This window comes from Megalobrama amblycephala, linkage group LG2, assembly GCF_018812025.1.
Source record: "Megalobrama amblycephala isolate DHTTF-2021 linkage group LG2, ASM1881202v1, whole genome shotgun sequence".
NCBI classification, from domain to species: domain Eukaryota; kingdom Metazoa; phylum Chordata; class Actinopteri; order Cypriniformes; family Xenocyprididae; genus Megalobrama; species Megalobrama amblycephala.
Window position 1 is genome coordinate 12,895,161 of NC_063045.1, and position 22,883 is coordinate 12,918,043.

The 22,883-nt window shown below is 37.1% G+C and overlaps 1 protein-coding gene across 5 annotated transcripts; it reads right to left on the reverse strand.

Moving 5' to 3' along the window:
* Window positions 1–10,188: 10,188 nt before the first annotated feature.
* Window positions 10,189–17,363, reverse strand: LOC125263689. 5 transcript variants are annotated; one of them, XM_048182814.1, is made up of 11 exons: window positions 17,034–17,363; window positions 16,489–16,596; window positions 15,978–16,057; window positions 14,121–14,267; window positions 13,479–13,642; window positions 13,254–13,390; window positions 12,972–13,065; window positions 12,470–12,814; window positions 12,155–12,332; window positions 11,224–11,351; window positions 10,189–10,772 (listed from the first exon to the last, which is right to left on the reverse strand). In XM_048182814.1, exons 4-11 carry the CDS (start codon window positions 14,230–14,232, stop codon window positions 10,458–10,460), a joined length of 1,473 nt encoding a protein of 490 aa, XP_048038771.1. In that variant the 5' UTR covers window positions 14,233–14,267; window positions 15,978–16,057; window positions 16,489–16,596; window positions 17,034–17,363; the 3' UTR covers window positions 10,189–10,457. The 5 variants fall into 5 exon arrangements, with proteins under 5 accessions (XP_048038771.1, XP_048038769.1, XP_048038770.1 ...); XM_048182812.1 differs by having other exon boundaries at window positions 15,978–16,375; XM_048182813.1 differs by having other exon boundaries at window positions 15,978–16,378.
* Window positions 17,364–22,883: the final 5,520 nt, after the last annotated feature.

The following is a 22,883-nucleotide window of genomic DNA, read 5'->3' on the forward strand; positions in this document are numbered from 1 at the left end:
TCTCTTGTCTCTGATACTAATGGAGGAACAGCAGAACGCAAAGGAAGAAAACACTTAAAACAAATAAAATCACTCATAAAAGCAAGCGATTTTGTAGGTTTTCAAATCTTTTTGTTGCTTGTGTGTTTTTATTAAATAAACTCATATGTATAAATAATCATTCTTGACGGATTAAAACAGTTATCCCTCCGCTTTTGGGAGGAAATATGTTTCATATTCACATGACGTAATGTCTGTCATCCCCGCGTCAAACTCGTTCGTACATTACAGTTTTTCTCCATTGGTTTGGCTCATTTTTTGAAACAGAAATTACATTCTCAAAACTCTAAGATCATTTGGCAAAACAGTCTTACAGTTCAGCACAACACTATAGCTCACTTGCAAAAGCTCATATCTCTCCCAAAACTGTTCACTCATGTTTAAAAACTAAATTCCTTTACCAAATAAATAGTCAGTGCCACAGAAATGGCAAAGATCCTTCTCAATTGCTTTGGCTCATTTCTTGAAACAGGCCGGACATTCTCAACACTCTTGGTGCTTTTGTCAAAATAACGTGGATGGTTTGGCACAACACCATGGTTCACCTGCAAAAGCTCATACCTCTCCCAAAACAGTTCACTCATGTGTCAAAACTAAATTTCCTTCTCATTTAAACAGTCAGTGCCCCCAAAATGCTTCGTCCCTTTGGCACTGTGTAAGCACTGCAAGTCAAAATGTTTAGATGTTTTGTCACTATGGCAGAGGACCATTGAAATATCCCTCATGTCCACCTTTCAGTTTTAGTCCAGTGCTTCACTGACAATGGCTACTGTACTGTTTTTGTCTAGCCAGCATAATACATTAAAACTGTAATGGGTCATTGTATGAGACAATGTGAATTTCCACCGTGGCCTGCTCATGAGGGCCTGGTTCACTACTCATCCAAGGATGGTCATGGTGTTCCTACCACCTTACTCTCCTTTCCTCAATCCTATTGAGGAGTTTTTTCTCTGCTTGCAGGTGGAGAGTGTATGAGCATCGGGCTCTAGATCAGAGGTCCCTGCTCCATGCAATGGATGCTGTGTGTGAGGATATTACAGGAGATCATTGAAGGGGATGGTTGTGACATGCACTGTGTATAAAACTGAAAAAAAGAAATAGGATTTTAGGGTAAGAGTAGCCTCCAAGGTTTGACATCACACATTGCACTCATACTGCCAAGGAAATTGTAACCATTATCATTCACACATATAAAGTATCTTCAATACATCAGAGTAAAAAGAAAATGTATACAGCATAATATACTGTAATATAAACACACAAACAAAAAACTATGAAAATTATATGCAGCCTACAGTGCTGTAAACAAAGCTGGAGTTTCACAACTAACAGTTCTTCACTGGTCGCTGTCCTCACCCTCCCTCTCCTGGACATCGTCCTCACCCTCCTGGCCATCCACATGCTGCTGTCTGTCTGGCCACAGATTCTCATCCACATCACAGCATATATTCTCCTTTGCAATGCAACGAGGGAAGAAACGGTGTGCATGTCGCAACCATCCCCTACAATGATCTCCTGTAATATCCTCACATGCAGTGTCCATTGCTTGGAGCAGGGACCTCTGATCTTGAGCCCGATGCTCATACACTCTCCACATCCAAGCAGAGAAAAAATCCTCAATAGGATTGAGAGTAAGGTGGTAGGAACACCATAACCATCCTTGGATGAGTAGTGAACCAGGTGAGCGGGCCACGGTGGAAATTCACATTGTCCCATACAATGACATATTGTGGTAGGTGAGGCCCTACGAGACCTCTCTCATTTTCAGGGTTCAAATCAAAATGAAGGCGGTCCAAGAAGATGAGAAGCTTCTGTGTATTGTATGGGCCAAGTCTGGGGATGTGAGTGACCACACCATTCTCAGATATGGCAGCACACATAGTTATATTGCCCCCTCGCCTCCTTAGTCAAGTTCTAGTTTCACCTGACTGTCAATTGCTGTAATAAATTTATCAAATGTTCCAAGGATTCATATATGGTATTCATGGTATTATGTTCTTGACTAATTTTGACAATTGAACAGACTATTGTGCATGTGATGACTTATACAATGAAATGACGCTGACACGTTTTGGAGCAAACGACCATTAGACTGAGAATCAACAATCAGTTTAGATCGACAAGATCTATTCACTTGGAAATTGTGCTAAATGTAGGCTACCTGTACTTAATCATTTGCAAAGATGTACTGAGACATTGAGACATGTACTTAGACATTTGCAATTTGATGAAATGAATGAGAAATTCAATTCTGTTGTGAACAATTGCCAAGGGGTTTGGAGATTTGTCCATGTTGTTTTGAGAATGTAATTTCTGTTTCAAGAAATGAGCCAAACCAATGGAGAAAAACTGTAATAAACTGTAGTTACAGTACACGGATATAGTCTCAGTGAAGCGGGGCGGGGTGGCGCGATCTTTACACACACATTGATGCAAGAGCAAAACTCAGAGGATTACAAGTTAATAATACATGCCAATATAAAGCATGAGAGCTCTTGCAAATCACAAAATCACAAAGTATCCCTGTTACTACAAAAAATAAGTGTTTCATCTTTATAAATGTTTCATTCACAGTAACTGCCTTCCATAATGCTATTACTATCAAACTTTCCATTTGCATCTCTTTTCATTCAGTTTAATACATTTGTCTATAATTTAATCCAACTGAACTTAATGATTAATCAATGGATCATTTGGTACACCTATAGATTTCTATAGATATTGATTCTATAGGCATAGTTTCTATAGAACTTGTTTGCATTTTCCGATATGGATAACCAAATGTAATGAATTCTTTTTACATTATAAGCAATTTATCTTAGATGATGACCACAATTGTCAAAGTGAGTGTGTGGGGTCATGGTGAACCCTGCGTTGTGAACCAAATGTCCCCACTAGGTCTAAAATTACTGCTATTACCATCCTTTGGGTTTGGACATTTGGTTCACAACACAGGGTTTACCATGACTTTTTTTTTTTTTTTGGTCCCCATGAGGAAAACAGCTTATAAATCATACAAAATTATATTTTAAAATGTAAAAATGCAGAATGTTCTCTGTGACGGGTAGGTTTAGGAGTTAGGGGATATAATATATAGTTATAAGAGAGGGGGGGGTGTTGAAATTTGTGAACAGAGCAGGATAGAGTGACTGTACAACTGACTGTAAGGACTGACTGTAGAGGCATAGAGAGAACATACTGTAACTCACCCTTCATCTGTAAAGATCGACTACAGTATAGATTCAGTCATATGGTACAGTGTTGATCAAAATATACTAGTTCTGTGTTGAATAGTGTTAATTTCCATAAGTCATTAAATGCAAAATGGTTGAACTAGATGTCTGTCAAGCATAACTGTCAAGCATATTTTCTATACATTTCTTTTAGACTTTTTTTTGTCCTGAATTATTAAATTGCAGAGGTGAATTCTGAATTTCACTAATGAAGGGAAATGTAATTCAAGCAATGATCAACAGTTCTCTAAAATACCTCAGATGTCATCTCATTTGGGAGGCATACAGACAGAGCACAACACAGTGTTACACACTCTGAACATGAATGAACAACAAGGACACAAACAGAGTCAACAGACGGAAGGAGTAAGGATGTGTGGTGGAAGAGTATGGAGGAGAACAGAGGAAGAGGTAGAAGAGGCCAAGACTGAGATGCTTCTGATGGAAATAAGAGCCACTGTTGTAGATCATGTTTTCAGTCATGACCTTAAGCCTGAGACGGGTCAAAAGACCCGAATGATGGGAGATGTGTTTGTAGACAGAACAGGTGTGAAATCAGACAATGTTCACTATGTACTGTTCACTACATAAACCGTAGACTGATGTAATGCTATGTTACTGCAGTCTACTTTCATTTTACATTATACAGTAAATACTACGGTGGCTGAGAGAGATCACCGCGCACAACCGAAGAAAACACAGGCAAACAGAAAAAACTAACAAAACATCTTGATCAATTTGACAACACATGTGCTGCAAATATTCACCCAAATACAGAAACTCGCTGCAGACAACACGCATACAACGATGATGAAAACTTTCAGGTAATCGACAACACCACTGACAAGTGTTCATTGAACAAGCATGTTCCAGCCAGGTTCTTCACTTGTTAGGGGTTCCCTTGAAACATTTCTTTGTCCTCAGTTCTCCTCTGTCCAGCAGTGAACAGAGCATTATTATAATTCGGGCAGCTATCATTAGTCCATTTGGGATCGCAACAGTCAAAGTATTTATTCCAGTTCCATCCAGTTGAGGATCGTATTCATCACGCTGGAATGGACGGTTTGGTGAGGATCTGTGCCACTGGCTGTCATTATATCACATGACATTGTAGCTACTGTAATTTTTTGACAGACCACCAGAAAGTATATCTGAACCCTGTCTCATCCAGTCTAGAGTGACTTGTTCATTTGTACTGTTGAAATGTACGCCATACAGATAAAGTGCAGTCTTGTGTATTTTCAATCACTGTCATCAAAATCATAGCCATATTACTTCTGAAAAATGAACAATGACACAAGGACTTTCTGATGGCACTGATATGTTCATTGACATATGAACTAAGGATTATGAGCTGGTTACAGGCTTTTGCAGGTAATTCATTGTGTGCTGTTGTTTGTATGACCTGTTTTAAGAAATGCACATACTGGTTTACATCTTAAGGATGCATCTGAATGAGAATATATAATAGGAGATCAGTTACAGCAAACATTGTTTTATATTTAGAGAGAGAGAGAGAGCAGTTACAGTGTTTAGTATAAAAAGTGTTTAAAAGAATCATGACTCAAGCTGGGACGTTTACATGTTTGTTTACAGATTTATTTTGTTCTTACTTTGATTTTAAAAGCCACTGGAAGTGAAACCCCTGCTCGTCTTAATAATTACATTTGGATCATTTTCAGGCCCAAGTTTGAATTATAAACCTCACAAAAGTTTACTTGTTTTGTCTGTCAACTCCTGGTTGTGTAATCGAGTCAAATATGTATTATTTTATGACTATATGATGAAGAGTGTGTTAACTGGCCTGATTGTAATCTCCAAACTTCTGTTTATTTCATTTAAGACGTTAAATGCGGCATCGATGTGCTATATGCTGTTTGCCTATAAGCCTTTTGGTGCTGTTTTCCCAGGTATGTGTTTTATTTGAGTTTTACCATGTTCTGTGTTAAAATAGTAGCCTCAGCTGAATGTTAGCTTTTAGCACATGTGCTGTATCGTCTCGCACGTGCTCTTTGCTGTGTAACTGCGCCATCTAAGGGCTGCGTTCTTCTCTCCTCATTTAATTTATATAAAATATGTAAAATGATGGTTACTTGAGTTTATATTTTCACTGTATTAATGTGAATTGTCTGTATTCGTGATTTATATTTTATTTTTATGGATGTATGCTTTATTTAGAATTTCTTCCACTATATGTTCACGATCACTGTGAGTTAGAATCTCATAGCTCGTCCTGCTGACGTTAAATGCGACATCGATGTGCTATATGCTGTTTGCTGATAAGCCTTTTGGTGCTGTTTTCCCAGTTTTCTCGTGTCACAGATACAGTAAAGCAACCCTGAGTGACCATCCACCTGTTCTCCGAGTGAATTTATTCCATCCATCACACACACAGTCACGTGTTCCAAAGAGATCGTTTAAAAGTGATCATGTGCTAGCCTATGTCCATTAGAAAGACGTACACCTCAGTTTTTATTTTATTTATTTATTTATTTTTATTTAAGTTTGAAGAACCAGCATTGTGAATAAAACAAACAAAGACCTAGGTGTTTGGCAAAATATTTATTAGGTCAAATAAATGTAGTCACAATTTCAACGTGAAATCCAAATACGTAACTGTAATGTACGCACGTCAGGGCTGCGTTCAGCCCATAGACTGTAAAAAAAATATGGACGTAGCGTCCGTGACGTCACCCATAGAGTTCTGAACAGCAGTTTTGAAGCGAAAATGAGGCCGCGGCCATCCTAGCTGCGCGTCACCGCACGTCACTCCCGGATAACTAAAAATGGGCAAAGAGGCGGGGAGGTGGTTTGAGCTGATATGACTGGTTGCTGAAACCACGCCCGCCTAGCTCGACGTGACCATGTTAGCAGCAAAGGAGCTATCTATCTATCTTAGATACGATCTAAAATATTAATGAAGATAAGTTTTATCATCAGAACGTTCTAAAGGTTTACTGTCAATCTACGGTGTTTTTTAAGATATAGATTCTCCAACACCAGTAGTGTTGGGTGTGCAAATAACAACATGGAAAATCAAATGGGACTTCATACCTTTATAATGAAATAGAGATTGCGAGATGAATCCAATCCGTGGCACTTGGGTAAAATATGAGTGTCCATTGCAAAACAAAAAAACATGTCACATTTCTTCTGAATGATCTGCTCTCTGTCATCGTTCTTCAAGAAAGGATGCAATCTGAGCAGCCTTTATGTTGTAAAACTGTATACGATCGTATCTAACAAACAAATGAGCCCGTGTCCAAAGTATATTTTTTCAAAATAGTGCAGCAGTTTTAGTTATAATATCCAAGCAGTGCTGTCGGATTTTGATATGCTCCCACCATTGTCATTGTAGTAACGTAAATCTCACAATCAAAACTTTCAGCCAATGCCACGATCCAACAACGTGTGTTCTCTTCCCCATGCATGCACATCTACACAGACACACATCAGCCTCTCGAATATTATGCAGCAAGCCATATTTTATAATTTTATAAAATAATCGAGAAAAAAAGCACAAAAACGGCTGAGATGCCAAATTCAGCGGCAGCTGAGGTAACATGACGGCTCACAGACAGCAGCGCAATCTACCTGTCACTCAAGTGACCACGCCCTTAATTATGCAGAACTTTAAGGCTTAATATAATTTAAACGGATAAGTTATAAAAAAATTCACCCCGCTCAGAGTTGTCATGAAGGGCAAAAATGGCAGTATAGACCAAAACCACAATTTGAACCAACTTGTAAACATGTTTTTTTCTGCTATAAACTTGGCCAATTTAACATGGGACTCTATGAGATTCTGCTCTCTTTTGGAGCCTGTCCCTAGCGGCCAGTCGATGAATCGCAGTTTAAGTTACTTCCGTATTGGCTTCACGAGAGAAAGGGGGAGGTTGCCGCTTGGTTCAGCCCCGACAAAACGTTGCACACCGGTTTGAGCTTGAACGTGCCCCAGCCGGAGAGGTGAGATCAAGTCTTGTCCCGAAAATGCATGATAACTAAAATACATTGTGAAATATGAAAGTTAGTAAGATGTATGTTTACTTTAGTGGTTAAATTATTCCCCGTTAATGTTTACTTCTCGATTGTATTTGAGTTTGATTCTTTTGATGATTTTTTTGCAATAAGGAAAAAAAAAAAACAGTTTATTGCTTATTTGTAGAAAAAAGTTATTGACCATCAGTTGTGAAAAGCTTGCATGTTGCATTTCATCACATGACTTTAGATCTTTACTGTACCTCATTTTCATTTAAAAAAATCGTATCAACAACAAATAAATGATTCATTCATTCAAGAATGCCAGAAGTATTTTTGCATTATTCACCACTTCCAGCTGTTTGACGGGGTCCGTAACTCTGGAGGAGCTCCCAGAACCTCCGGCCCTATCTAGGATTCCGCTGATTGTGTTCGTGATCATCGCGAACACCTGGTCTACTGATGCTTCTCGGGCCCGTCTCTCCCTAAGTTCTGATTCCTGCAGAACACATGAATAGTGTGTAATCTGATGAGACACAACTGCACAGAAGACAGAGGTGCAGAGTGACGTGTATGGAAATGTATGTGTGTGTTTGTGTGTATTTACAGCTTTTTCTTTTGCATCATTTAGCCTTTGAAGTTGAGCTCTTTTCTCTTCAAGTGTTCTTTGTAAGTCCTGGATTGCAAGTTCTTTTTCTCGTTCCAGTCTTATCAGTTCCTCCATCCCTGTTCTTTAGTTTAAATGGCATTAAATAAGGGGGATAAAACAGATATTAAAACAAGGGGATAATGTACAATCTCAAGAAATGCATCCGTTTTGTCTTCAAAAAAAAAAATTCAATATATTTATGCAGATATTATCTGCACCCTTTAAGCACCTAAATGGTATATATTACAACTTTTTTAAAGAGCTGTCCCAGTGACAGCTTTTGTACTGTAGTGTTTTCAGTGTAGCTTAAAAGGTATCACGTAGCCTGTTGAATTTGGTTAGAATAAAGTGTTGTGCTCCTAACAGGTTTAATGAAATGTATAATAAAAACGAACTCTGGACGTTTAAATATAACGTACAATAAAACAAGAACAACATTAAAAAACTGTAAAGTAAACAAATGTTTCAAGCAGATTAAAGTGCAAAAGAACTATAAAGAACAATAGGTAACACTTTACAAAAAGGTCCCAATGAGCAATAGCTACGTTTGATAGTTATTGTTAATGTTAATAAAAATACAACTGTTCATTGTTAGTTCATGTTAACTGACAATCAGCGCCATCTGCTGTCAGAGAGTGAATGTGCATCTGCATTCAGCGCGTCTCCTTCACTCATCCTTGTTATTTATTTCATTAAATAATCGCCTTTTGAAGTTTAATAATCATATTAGGCTGTATAGCTGTTTTTCTACCAAACTGAAAACCTCTTAAAATGACAAACAACGCTTACTTAAGTTACACTTTAACGTCGACACACACATTTATGGTTCCAACAAAAACGTTTTGGTCTGTATTACAGTTTTTCTCTATTGGTTAGGCTCATTTCTTGAAACAGAAATTACATTCTCAAAACTCTAAGATCATTTGGCAAAACAGTCTTACAGTTCAGCACAACACTATAGCTCACTTGCAAAAGCTCATATCTCTCCCAAAACTGTTCACTCATGCTTCAAAACTAAATTCCTTTCCCATATAAAGAGTCAGCGTCACGGAAATGGTAAAGATCCTTCTCAATTGCTTTGGCTCATTTCTTGAAACAGGCCGGACATTCTCAACACTCTTGGTGCTTTTGCCAAAATAACGTGGATGGTTCGGCACAACACCATGGTTCACCTGCAAAAGCTCATATCTCTCCCAAAACAGTTTACTCATGTGTCAAAACTAAATTTCCTTCTCATTTAAACAGTCAGTGCCCCCAAAATGCTTCGTCCCTTTGGCATTGTGTAAGCACTGCAAGTCAAAATGTTTAGATGTTTTGTCACTATGGCAGAGGACCATTGAAATATCCCTCATGTCCACTTTTCAGTCTTAGCCCAGTCCTTCATTGACAATGGTTACTGTACTGTTTTTTGTCTAGCTAACAGAATACAATTGTGTATAAAACTGAAAAAGAAAAAAAAAAAGAAAAGAAATAGGATTTTAGGGTAAGAGTAGCCTCCAAGGTTTGACATCACACATTGAGTAAAAAGAAAATGTATACAGCATAATATACTGTAATATATACACACAAACAAAAAATAATGAAAATTATATGCAGCCTACAGTGCTGTAAATAAAGTTGGAGTTTCACAACTAACAGTTCTTCACTGGTCGCTCGTTTCCTTCCAATGCCATTATTCTCTACAATAGCGTAAAAAAAGGAAACATCAAATCAGTCATACAGAAGAGTCATACACTACATTACAGACAATTACATAGGAATGTTCTATGTCCTCCACAAGTTCAATATACTACTGGCCACTACTCCAGTGGTTCCAAACCTGGGGTACATGTACCCCTATGCAGAGGCACTACAGGGGGTATTTGACAGAAAGGGGAGGGGGAAAATGATCAATGACTAGACTTACTGAAGCACACAGCAAAAATCAGAGTGTTCAATGTACTCTATAGGAGTACACTGAACACTGGTTTCAGTGTATATATAGGTCCAAGAGTTCAGTGTTCATTGAACACTGTAAAAAGTGTAAAATAAATACTCTCAAAAATAGTTACATTAGAACACCTGGAGAGTTAAAATGTACTCTTATAAATAGCACTTTTTGACACCGTTTCAGTGCTTTTGAACACCTGCAGTGTAAACCTAGAACCTTTGCTGAGCTTATTATTTAACACTTGGAGAGTACAAATGTACTCTAAAGCTGGTACTTTTTTATTTACAGTGTTTCAATAGTTTCCAACACCTGCAGTGTAAACCTAGAACCATCAGTGAATGAAAAATACTCCAAGTCAGTGCTTTTTATGTCTGTTTTATTTAACTGTTCATGGATGTTCTAAAACCACAAATAATCTCTATCAAAACCATAAGTAGTTTGCAGATCAAACGGCTTAAAGAAGTGCAATTTATCAACTTTAAGCATGGAAACATTCTGATCATTTCCCTGTGTCGAATGAAAATGCTCTGCAAAACAAAGTGTCTGAAAGTCCTCTGTTACAAGACGGATCAACATTTGAACGGCAACAACTAGACTTGCAAACAAAGCATCTGAACATCATAACTCTTTAGTTGAGGAGCTTAGCTCTTAGGTCCTTGACTCTGGGAGTTTCGTGAGAATGACCTACATCAATGTTGTAGATGGTGGTCTGCACAAATGTGTACATGCCATTTAAGGCCTGGTCATAGGAGATGCCGAAAACATAATGCGCTTTGAACAGTTCATCAAAGGCTGACTGGGAAGACTTGCCCTTGCAGGGAAGGAGATCACCATCCAATGCAATGTAGAACTCGTGGATGTGCTTTCTTGTCGTCCCAACTGCGAGGATGTAGGGCTGCCTCCGCTGGTTTGGACCAGAGTGCTCCTGAAGGCTGCGACATGACTGTAAGATAACAATAAACTGAAATGAATCTACACTGAACATCACATTTTGATGGATAAGTCACACTCTGATAGAAATGATGGCACAGTTAGCTTTCCCATGCAGGATATATTCAGCATGTGATAAGGCAACCAAGGTTTTTGTTCCACGGTCACACAAAGAGAGGGAATTAAACAGAGAGGTCATCAATGTTGGTTACCTTAGCACATGTCCCTGCAAACTCCAATACATTGGAAAGACAAACAGACAACTGAAAATAAGAATGAACGAGCACAAGACTGCAGTCAAAAGAGGTGAACCCCACTCTCTATTCGCTATGCACTTCCAGGAGGCAAAACATAAATTATCAGACTTAAAATTATGTGGAGGTGGCATTGAAAAGAAACAGATCAATAATCTGGGGTTGCCTTTAGACAATGGCTATTGCCATTGGAGATCAGGACACACTGACCTTATGAAATTTGACTACATGGTCCATAGCTTCCCGGGTACTGATCTTTACAGCTCCCTTCTTTCCACTTGGAGGTGGTGGCAGTAGGTAGACCAGCAGTAGCAGTGAGGCCATGTCACTATCCCAACCTGAGAAGGCAGAAGCACCTGCTTAAAGCATGATATACACCTGACCAAAACCTTTGATACTACATCAATATTAAAACTCAAAACTCTTTTCAATAACAATACTAGTTCTGCAACTAACATTTTTTTTGATAATCAATTAACCTGTCAATTATTAATCAATTGGTTGGATTAAAAGGCCAATTTATCGAGGAAATTTTATTCTGCACAATGCTCTCCTTCAAACATTGTGCCAATTGAAGCCTATGAAAATGTGGGCTTCAGTCAAGGGTTATTGCGCTTCCATTCCCACTGCCGTTTCATTGATACACGGACTTGCGCTCATTCAGTGAAGTTTACAAAGATTCAATTACTGTCAGGACTTGTGTAAAATGCTGAGGAAAACACATCTCGAAACACATTAAACATCACACACATTTGTCGCAGCATCTGACAAGACAGGCCACGTTAATACAATTACAAGTCAGTTTGAAGAACTTAATATAAAACATTCTCATGTTTTGTATTGTGCAATTTTCCCGCAGCAGCTAACTCTGCGACCTCTGCTCTGTTTTTTCAGATGTGTTTTATGCATAGAAATGCTTTTTACACCATTGTGATGTGACATCACTGACTGGAATTTTCCACAGTGATGTCACAGACCCAACTAATCGATAATGAAATTCTTTCTTGATTATTTTCATTATCGATTAGTTGTTGCAGCCCTAAAAAATATATTATTTGTCTACACAACTATTTGTCATGGTAAATAAATTAAGTAAGTCGACATTTGAAAGATACACACCAGATTCATGTAAATTATTTACCTGGGACCTCGTCATCCTCATCAGTGTTCTCCTCTGCAGACTGGATGAGATGATCAAGCAGGGGTGTCTTGCTGATGTCCTTGGCTTGCTCTATTACTTTGGCCTTCAGGAAATCCCATTTCTCAAGGAGTTTTGATGAAGTCTCAGCTCCAAACAACAGGTCAAAGTCTTGCACCACCTAAAGGGGAGGAAGCAAGCATATGTGTATTTGATGATGGTGGAATAGTGGTAGGTGACCGTTTTCATCTTTGAACAGCTGTTCTTGACATTGCAAAAACATAATAAATGTGCTTACAAAAACAAAAAACAACTTACCAGGCCTTTTGTGTCAAGAAACCTTGGGAACACAGTAAGCACTGTGCTGCATTGCTCAGGATCATGGATCAACTTTTGCCTGTGCTGGAAGGTTTCTCTCATTTTCATGAAGATTTGTTCGTTGTCTGTGCTGTGTTTCAGTAGAGATATGGCCTCACGACACTGGTCTCCCTCCAACTGCTGCACTTTAGTCACTTCTCTCTGTAAGTTTGGTCCGCTGCTGCCTGTAGTGTGAGAGCTCCTTCTCCTACCCCCATTGGTACCGCCATTGCTGAGTTCTCGCTGAGTGTTTTTAATCTTCCAGGCAATGTAGCCCTCATTGCTGTCTATGTCAAAAAAGTGTTCCTAAAGACAGTATCAACAAAGATGGAAATGTATAAAAAAAAAGTTTCAGCATGAATCAGTAGAGATCTTTAGAAAAGAAGTGTTAGACTTCTAAAATGCACCAGAACATTATTCATTTGTTTATTAAGATTAATCTTACTTTTAAATATGTACTCACATAGCCTTTTTTGGAGTAGGGATCTTTTAGAGAGGGGAACAGTGTTACTATCCCCAATGCATACTGTGCTCTTTTATCCATAGGGGGAGCACGTCTGTGGAATAAATGTTGTGTATTAAAATCAACACACCGGAAAACCTATGATCTGCGCAAGGCCACAGCCCTTTGGCCACGGTTGTCATTTAATGATAATAACCTATTTGATTACAACTACCAAATCTGCAATTGAATACTATGAATATACACTTTACCAAATCATGCACCATAAAGCATTTTACTTACCCATACTTTTCAAACATTTCAGCAACAACAATGCTGACGAGATCACGGCGTGCTCGGTCCTTCATCTCTCCTGTCATTGCATATTTTGCAAGGATTTTCTCCCCTCCGGGCTTTTGTTCCAGAATTCTTTTGACAAGCTTGACAACAGGTAAAAATGTTATGGTAACAGTAACAGGTAAATGTAATGTTTACCACATAAAGAGAAATGTTCTGAAAAAACATCACCTCTTTGGCTTGTGAAGAACTGTCATCAGTATGTAGACTTTTTGGGGACATCACAAAGGCGTCATCAATGCGCTGTCTTTTTGGGGACATCAGAGAAGCATCACTGTCCGATGAGGGTGATGATAGTGACAAGGTGTCTGTGCATGAGGACTGGATGGGAGAGTCTGAAAAGGGCAAAAAGATCACCATTTACAAAAAAATATTTCAGTCAATGTTTCCACAGTTTTAAGTGAGGAGAGGTTAAAAAAAGGCATGGTGAGATTGCTTACAGGAAACTTTTTTCTTTGCCATCTATAAATTACATGAGTTTTAGTAGTTAATGTGGCCAGACTTTAAGCAGTTTAGGCCATGATACATTAACTACTAGATAGCAAGACTGACTGTTTTTTGAGAAGTACTCGGGTCAACAGTCTTACCGACTAATCCATTTTATCTCAAATGTAGTTTTTCACATCCTTATGTGAACACTGACAGATAAGAGATAAGGTTGGAAATATGCAAAGTGGTCCTTTAACAGAGAAAGCACAAATTGGACATTGGTGAGAAGCTACTGTTTTGGTTTTGTGATAGCAAATAAATTACAATGTTAACACATTGGTATTGTTACCCTGCAATGTACACTGTAATTGTACAACCATTTACCAGAAACTGAAAGAACGTTAACAATGGTCCACAGGATGTCTGCTTTTTCCTCCAAGATGTCGCTGAAGACCTCTTCATCAACCTCTGTTCCACTGTCATCCAGCACATACATGTTTGTCTCAGGGGGTATGCTGAACTTCGCTTTAGCTTTGAATACAGAAAAAACATAAGTTGTTGTGTTAGGGTTAGAAAGTGGGAGAACAATAATGTTTTTAGCACTATTTCTATCTTAAAGGGATAGTTCACCCAAAAATGAAAATTTGATGTTTATCTGCTTACCCCCTGCGCATCCAAGATGTAGGTGTCTTTGTTTCTTCAGTAGAACACAAATTATGATTTTTAACTGCAACCGTTGCGGTCTGGTCTGATCGCGCTCTGACAGCGGCAGTGATGTCTCGCGCATATACTTCAATGAGCGCTAGAAATCACTGCCGTTGTCAGAGTGCGATCAGACCAAACGAATCGAGTGATGAATGCAGTTGGACATAGTGGTGTATTAGAGGTAAAAAATGATATAAATACTGTTCGGTTTCTCGCACAAACCGATCGTTTCGTGTCTTAGGACATCAATGTGTCGTCACGAGCCGCAGGGTTTAATTTGGATTTGTTTGTCGTGTTTTATTTACTCTTATAGTCCAAGTTCCCGCTGACTTGCATTATACCACTGACGGTTGCAGTTAAAAATCATCATTTGTGTTCTACTGAAGAAACAAAGACACCTACATCTTGGATGCTCTGGGGGTAAGCAGATAAACATCAAATTTTCATTTTTGGGTGAACTATCCCTTTAATGGGCAAAGCTACGGTAGACTAGCATGGTGCTAAGAATAAAATTTCATATAAACGTACATCTAAACCAGTGGTTGCATAAGACTTTCACATTGTCCTTTATTTTGATGGATATGGTCGTAAAAATTGCACCTTAATCTATTACTTTATTTTAATTTTCATATTTTAATTACAAGACATTTAATAGCTTTCATTTTAATTCACATTTTCATTTTTAATCATTCATGAACTTACAGGATATAGGAGCATATAGGCTAGATTATGCATTTTTTAATATATGAAGAGTCACTTTTCATAGTCAGGGTTTGTACAGATTTTGAAGAGTTTAATTTAAGCACTTTTCAAGCATTTTTAAGGTCCCTAAATCCATTTTTCAAGCAGCAACAAAATTAAAGAATATAAATAGTATAAACAGCACCCCTTTAGAAAACTACAATCTAAAATATTAGAATCTTCAATATAAATACAACTTATATTAAATCACTCTTTGGATACTTTTTAAAAATGTGGTTATATTTTTGTATATTTGTTGTCAACTGTAAGTTAGGTTGAGTTTTTTGTAGATGGTTGGAATAATAATGATAATAATGAGTATATAATACATGAATATCTTCCTTAAATACCTTAAAATATTATTTTAATAAATAAACATTGTTTTAAAAAGGACACGTGAAAAAGAGTGTTTAAGTGTTACCAATAGACTATTTAACTGAATCTAAACATATTCAACCAACACTGATTTGTTTTATTTATTCTGATCTATATTGTCATATCAGATTTGTTTTTGTCACGTCCGTTGCTATGGTTACTACTATCACGGAACGATTATTTACAGAACTCACTCTGGTAAAAACGATGGTCACTCCTAAAGTTTAGTCCTCTAAGCATCATGAAAAACTAAACATTCGACTAGCTACAATGCATACAATGCTGCAGACGTTAAAATTTAACCACACAAACGTGCACGACGGAAAGAACCCCCCACATTACAATTATATATTTATTCGATATTAATTAATTTAATAATGTTTTTACAGAATTCAGTCAAATTAATTTGTCTCCGATTACCTTTGGAATGGCTGGTAAAGGCTTATTCTCCCATAGCGCTCACATCAGTGTGTTTCTTACATAACAGGATGCCTTTCAGTCTGTTGATCGTCGACGCAATCAGTTTTTATTTATCATCTTAGGCAGTCATCGATAAAATTACAGCAAGCAACATTTCTTAATGCAGATGTTTGCGCGCCAGGCGAATACACGAGGCGCCAAATACATGGAATTACATGAGACGTGTAACAGAGGGTGTCTCGCGACATTAAACAAAATAAAAAATAACGATTGTCAGCCGGTTTTATTTATATTTTTAGTTACATCTGACGCCCTGAAGAAATAAATTAAAATCAAGCATTTTCCAAACTTTCGAGACTTTGTAGGAACCCTGATTCGACCTTCAGATGTTTCCGTCACTGCTAAAAAAAAAAAAAGGTCAATGACGGAAAATATTCGGTTAACACGACCTCTGATCTAAACTTCAATTATAAAGAGAACGAAGAGAAGAATGCCATTAACATTAACTTACCCTCCCTGAGAAATGCTGGATATGATGCTCCATTGAGTTTGATGTAACGTACTTCTTTCCTTGGTACTGCACTTTGAAAAGCATTGCTGTAGTTTTCCTCACATATTACTAAAACATAAAAATACAATTGGTTTATTGAACACGCACAATACCAAATGTAGTGCAAATAAAGTCAGACTCAATCATTTCAGACGGGAATCTGTAACGTTAGCTTTCAAGGCTAGCTAGTCAATTTAGCCTGCACGAGGCGCGAGATTGGGAGCTGCAGCTAACGTTAACAAATGATTGCTGCATTTTCATTTTGAAATTTCATTTAATGGTAAACGATCAACGGTAACATTACCACTAAAAAAAGAATTTTACCAGATTTAACATTCACAATTACTTTAGCTACCATTGGTATAGTAAGTTAGCTAGTTAAACTAAATTACAAAACGTCACACCTCTTCTACTTCTACATTAGCGTTTTTAGTGTTTTAGTTATGGGAATTGAAACAAAAAGACAAACAGGAATATTCGGCATGATTCACTTGGTGATTTCTTACCTACGGTCCCGCAGAATCAAAATGTCGACGACTTCGGATGTCAGTTGGAAACTGGTGTCCACGAGGCTGCATCATGATTCAACCAATGACAACGCGTAGTCGATCTGAGTGATGACGTATCGAAACCTAAACTCACTGCGGACGGGACAGCAACAGATTGACTCTCAAAGAGTTCATCATCCCACTATTTACACTACAACAGCTCCACATCAACACTGAACCAATACACTAACACTTGAGAGAGTTTCTGGTGAAGCCCAGTTTACTCCAAAGTGTATAAATTATACTCTGGTCATCAAAACTCTGGGATTTTAACACTCTGACATTTGCTGTGCAGTGTTTTGAAATCAGCCATCACTAAATAAGTCGTTATTTTGTTTTTTTGACGCACCAACAATATTCGCTTCACTTTATAATATTAATATTGAACCACTGTACTCGCATGAACTGATTTAAATATGTTTTTAGTACATTAATGGATCTTGAGAGAGGAAATGTCATTTCTGGCTATGCAGGCCTCACAGAGCCATCGGATTTCATCAAAAATATCTTAATTTGTGTTCCGAAGATTAATGAAGGTCTTACGGGTGTGGAACAGCATGAGGGTGATTAATAAATTACATTATTTTTTTATTTTTGGGTGAACATACCCTTTAAAGAGCATTAAATTAGATTTAATGATATTTGCAGAAACCCTGAACTAGTAAGAATAGTATTATGTGAATTGATATGTAATTTTTCCCACAGTCAAATCAGCAGCATTGAAGAACACTGGGAGGGACATCGCCAGCCATATCTCCTTGACTCAGGAACTCACAAGTGGGCCATCAGCAATTACTACATTGTGATCGACAAGAGGCTCATTCCATGTCAGGGAACCACGTCGTTGGCAGCCTTTGAACTAATTAGCACACTTCACTTTCAATGTAAGCTTTGATGATGCTCTCAGCAACATGTACACATTCCTCCAGACAACAATCTACAGTGATGTTGGACACCACTGAAGAAAGTCCAAAGGTGAAGGAACTGAGAGCCAAGCTCATGAACAGGAACTAAGAGTCAGTGAACAATGTTTAAGTCTTACGTTTGCTGAGTGTTGCATAATGCACCTGTCATGTTATGTGAAGCTCTTTGATTGTTTTATGCTTATAGACTGTTTTATATGGTACCAAATGGCTGCATCATAGACTGCAAACAGCAGGTATGAGCTTTGTTTTATGAAGTTTAATGTTGAACAAGGTCATTTTACAGGGTATTTTGAGTGCCCTGTCCCTGGCTTAAATGAAATGTGAAGCCCTGTTAAAGGAAATATAATAAAATGTATTCATTACAGCACTTTATGGTCTGATTATTGGGATGGTAACACTAATAGATGGTAACTGTTGTAACTATAGTGGGTCTATGTAAATACTCAACATTAATTTAGTTTAAAATTTGCTTGAACGTTGGTTAAGTGTTGACCAGGTCAACAAGTTAACTTTGAACACCGACTTTGATGTTCTGATCATCCATTGTGGTGTTAAAATTTTACACTATAAGAGTTTGTTAGTTAACACTGTCAGAGTGTTAATAATGTTAACTCTTTTAAAAGTGTTAATTTAACACTTTGCCAGTGGTTCCCATATATACTCTGGGTGAGTGTTAATTTGAACTCTGAGGGAGTTAAATTCACTCTTTAAAATTTGCAGTGCGTAATGTACGCACGTCAGGGCTGCGTTCAGCCCCGACAAAACGTTGCAAAACGTTGCGCACCGGTTTGAGCTTGAACGTGCCCCAGCCGGAGAGGTGAGATCAAGTCTTGTCCTGAAAATGCATGATAACTAAAATACATTGTGAAATATGAAAGTTAGTAAGATGTATGTTTACTTTAGTGGTTAAATTATTCTCTGTTAATGTTTTACTTCTCGATTGTATTTGAGTTTGATTCTTTTGATGATTTTTTTGCAATAAGGAAAAAAACCAAAAACAATTTATTGCTTATTTGTAGAAAAGTTATTGACCATCAGTTGTGAAAAGCTTGCATGTTGCATTTCATCACACGACTTTAGATCTTTACTGTACCTCATTTTCATTTAAAAAATCATATCAACAACAAATAAATGATTCATTCAAGAATAAGAACAATACACTTTACAAAAAGGTCCCATTAGTTCACGTTAGTCAATAAGTAGGCTAACATTAACTATCAATGAGCAATAGCTACGTTTGATATTGTTAATGTTAATAAAAATACAACTGTTCATTGTTAGTTCATGTTACAGTTTTTTTCAATTGCTAACAAGCGTTTACCAATACTTAAAGTTATTTTTCTAAACTCTTAACACAGCAACACACAAACATCACACAATTAGCCAAATAGTTCATTTTCTGCCCAAAACCATATTTTGTTAAATAAACACAAACTCCACATTTCAAAACGCTTAAAACCTTTTTCAACATATACTAACTCTATGAAAACACAGCAAACCTGATTCAAAATCGAGTCGTTTTGTCAAAACATAGCACTAGTTTTCTGTCCAACATGAACATATAGTCAATCAAAGCGCAATGACTGTCAAAATACTAACAGTTGATGCCATTATGAAAACTGCATTACTGTCATGTTTCGGTTCTAACTGGAGAAAATATGAAATCCATTGTTTTTATACTTCAGTTTCCTTTTACTGCAGTAATAGAGTAATGCATGTAAGCCATTCTACATGTTTGGTTGAGTGTTGAATGTGTGCATTCTTGGCAACAGAAGTGAGTCATTATTTTATAGAATGTGCAGTAGAAAAAAAGAAGAAGAAAGTAACAGAATTGCTCAGGGCAGCTACTGGTCAGATGAGTCCCCTATGCAGGACTTCAGTGTTCCCCTCTGTTGAAATCTCTTTCTGGGGTTGGGTGTGTGGTGTTGATGTTGCCCATAGAGGGTGGGATGGTGTCCCCTTGGTAGCTAGTACCCTACGCAGACCACATATTCTGCATACATGGAACAGTGGTAGAGTATTTTTTTACATGAAGCTTTTACTGAAATGAAAACATGAAATTGCTGCCATTGATCAACAACAAATCCAACATACATGGTCTTTGGTTACTGTTGAAGCTTTTTTTCCACCACAGAATAAAAAAGTATAAAAGGTAATTGTGACTTTTTATCTCACAATTCTATTTTTTTTTTTTTTTTGCAAATGTGAATATACATCTCACAATTCTGACTTTTTCCCCTCCAAATCGTGATATGTAAACTATAGGAATTGAGTTGTGAGATAAAAAGACATAATTACCTTTTTTATTTTCTATTCATGGCAGAAATAAGCTTTCATAGGTTCCACGTGTAAGTGAAAAAAACAGAGATGCACAGTCCAGCATTCTTCCTCCTCTCCCATACCTCTTCTTCTCTCTTGTCCTGATCCAACTTCTCCTTTCCTCCTTCATCTATTCTTTTCCCTTACCCAGATATTATTTTCTCTCTGCTCCTCTGTGTTGTTTTTCATCCACTCTGAACAAATCCGATTCAAAGAGTCCTATTTTACTGTGTATGTTCATGTAATGGAAAGAAGTTCAACACCTGACTGTGCCTCCAACTGAGACTGGAATCTGCTATTTCTCAATATTTCAGTGATCTGCTAATTAAAAATGCTTATCAATTGTTTCAGTATTTGTTTTATGTATTTTTTTCAATACTTTTGAGCGGCTGTTGATGCAAAAGTATAGGTTTTATCCTATATTTAATGATTGGAACACTGGGTCTTCATTTCTGACTTGCTGTGTTTAAGCATTTGCAAATAAGATGAGAAAGATCCATGATTTTGGTATGGGGTAAGCTTATATGAAAATAAAATGTAAGCATTTAAGAAATGTGTTAATTGATTGCATTTTGTGTGAAAATGACATGAATTGTGTTAATGGTGTGACCACAACAGACGGATGTTTTGCTAAATGTGTTTAGAGTTTTGAAAATGTGACTATAGAATGGACAAAAGTATGTTAGCAATTGAAAAAAACTGTAACTGACAATCAGCGCCATCTGCTGTCACAGAGTGAATGTGCATCTGCATTCAGCACGTCTCCTTCACTTATCCGTGTTATTTATTTCATTAAATAATCGCCTTTTGAAGTTTAATAATCATATTAGGCTGTATCGCTGTTTTTCTACCAAACTGAAAACCTCTTAAAATGACAAACAACGCTTACTTAAGTTACACTTTCACGCTGACACATTCAGGGTTCTAAATTAACTTTTTGATCACCAGCCAATGTGGCTGGTAACTTTCTAAAGTTTACCAGCCAATCAGAATTTCCACTAGCCACATTTTTTCCCCGGTGAAAATAAGAGAAATTATGAGTGCCACTGAATGCATTTGATCATTTTATTAACATTGTTGGCACGAAAAACACATATAAAGTACAATACATAAAACAAAATATGCACAGAAAGTGCACATATGAACAAAATATCCATTAGTGCCTCAACTTTAAAATTATTAGTTCCCACCACGAAATTGCTTGTTTTGTTTTTTTTCTTTCACATTCATGCTAAGGTGACCAGATTTCTGAAATGGAAACCTGGGACATTTCCTATTTGAGTGGTCAAAATATCACCGAAATCTCATTTGTTATTAACTATAAATAAAAAACAGGGACAATACATTTTTGAATGTTTTTGTTTTTTTAATTGTTCACTGTAAACCCTTATAAGTTGAGACTATTCAAATGATTTGAGGAAAGTGATTCCCTCAGTTCAATTGAGTAGTGGGGTAATCGACAACTCAATTTAATTAAGTTGACCTAATGTGGTCTTTTCATTGAATTAATTTAAATGTTTAAGTACAGATAACTTAAAAGGTAAATGTGGGTTCCCAATATCATTACATTAATTAATTTAATTTTATTATTAGGATTTTTGGTCTGGTTTTAATACAATTCACCAAAAAACTATTACACTATTAACCAGGCCTAACTAAAAAAAGTATTGCACTATTTTGAAAAATCACATTACAAAATTAAAACAACATAAATATAAGATAAATAAAATGGCATTTAACAAATATTTTTAACATTTATTATTGAATTTAATATTTTCATTTTCTTGAGCTGTTTAAAGGCTACTGTACAGAAATTGCAACTTTTTAAACGTTTAACTATTTTACTATTATTTTGCATTTTAGACTCATTTTAAGCTCTAAGTAAGTTGCAAGTGTATTATTATTTTATCATAATTGTTTTATTTAGTCATATCTGAGTGTACCTTCACCTCGTGATACAGTTAAGACGTGTGGAAATTGCTGCTTTGTGAATGAGGACGTTTAAATTGTCCAAAACAATCCCGCACCCTGTTGAAGTCCTGTTATAAAACACATAACCGTATTACTTTAATTGAACATGAATAGTTAGTATGTTACTACCTTAAAAGTTGAAACCAATATTGATGTTTCTTTTGATAATTGATGATAATGGCGCTCTGCTCTGGTCCAGGTTACGTTCTTCATGAAGTAGCGGCGCGCGCGCGACCAAGTGTAGCAGTGACAGTGTAGCTGCACAGCCCCCTCTGTTGGTGATAACTACACGATTGCTCTGATAACCAACAGGCTGCTATATGTTGGTGGGGCTTTTTGGCAATGTATTTGCGGGTTATTTTGAACGAGCTATAAAACGGGGACATTTCCGGGGACTGCTAAAGTCGGGGACGGAGCACCAAAAACCGGGACTGTCTCCGAAAAACGGGAACGTCTGGTCACCCTAGTACATGTGGCAATCCTGACAAAACATGACGACATTTTCGTGATCAAACACAAGCCATTCACGACCCCTCAGCCATTTGGTATTCAATTTTATTTTCTTCGTTTCTCTGTCGATATCCTCATCCCC

Excerpts from the sequence above, each read along its gene's own strand:
- LOC125263689 (XM_048182814.1), bottom strand. The coding sequence starts at position 14,232 with ATGTATGTGCTGGATGACAGTGGAACAGAGGTTGATGAAGAGGTCTTC. Across the intron at positions 12,815-12,971 it reads CCTACTCCAAAAAAGGCTAT|GAACACTTTTTTGACATAGA; the intron begins GTGAGTACATAT and ends TACTGTCTTTAG. Across the intron at positions 10,773-11,223 it reads ATGTAGTCAAATTTCATAAG|TCATGTCGCAGCCTTCAGGA; the intron begins GTCAGTGTGTCC and ends GTTATCTTACAG.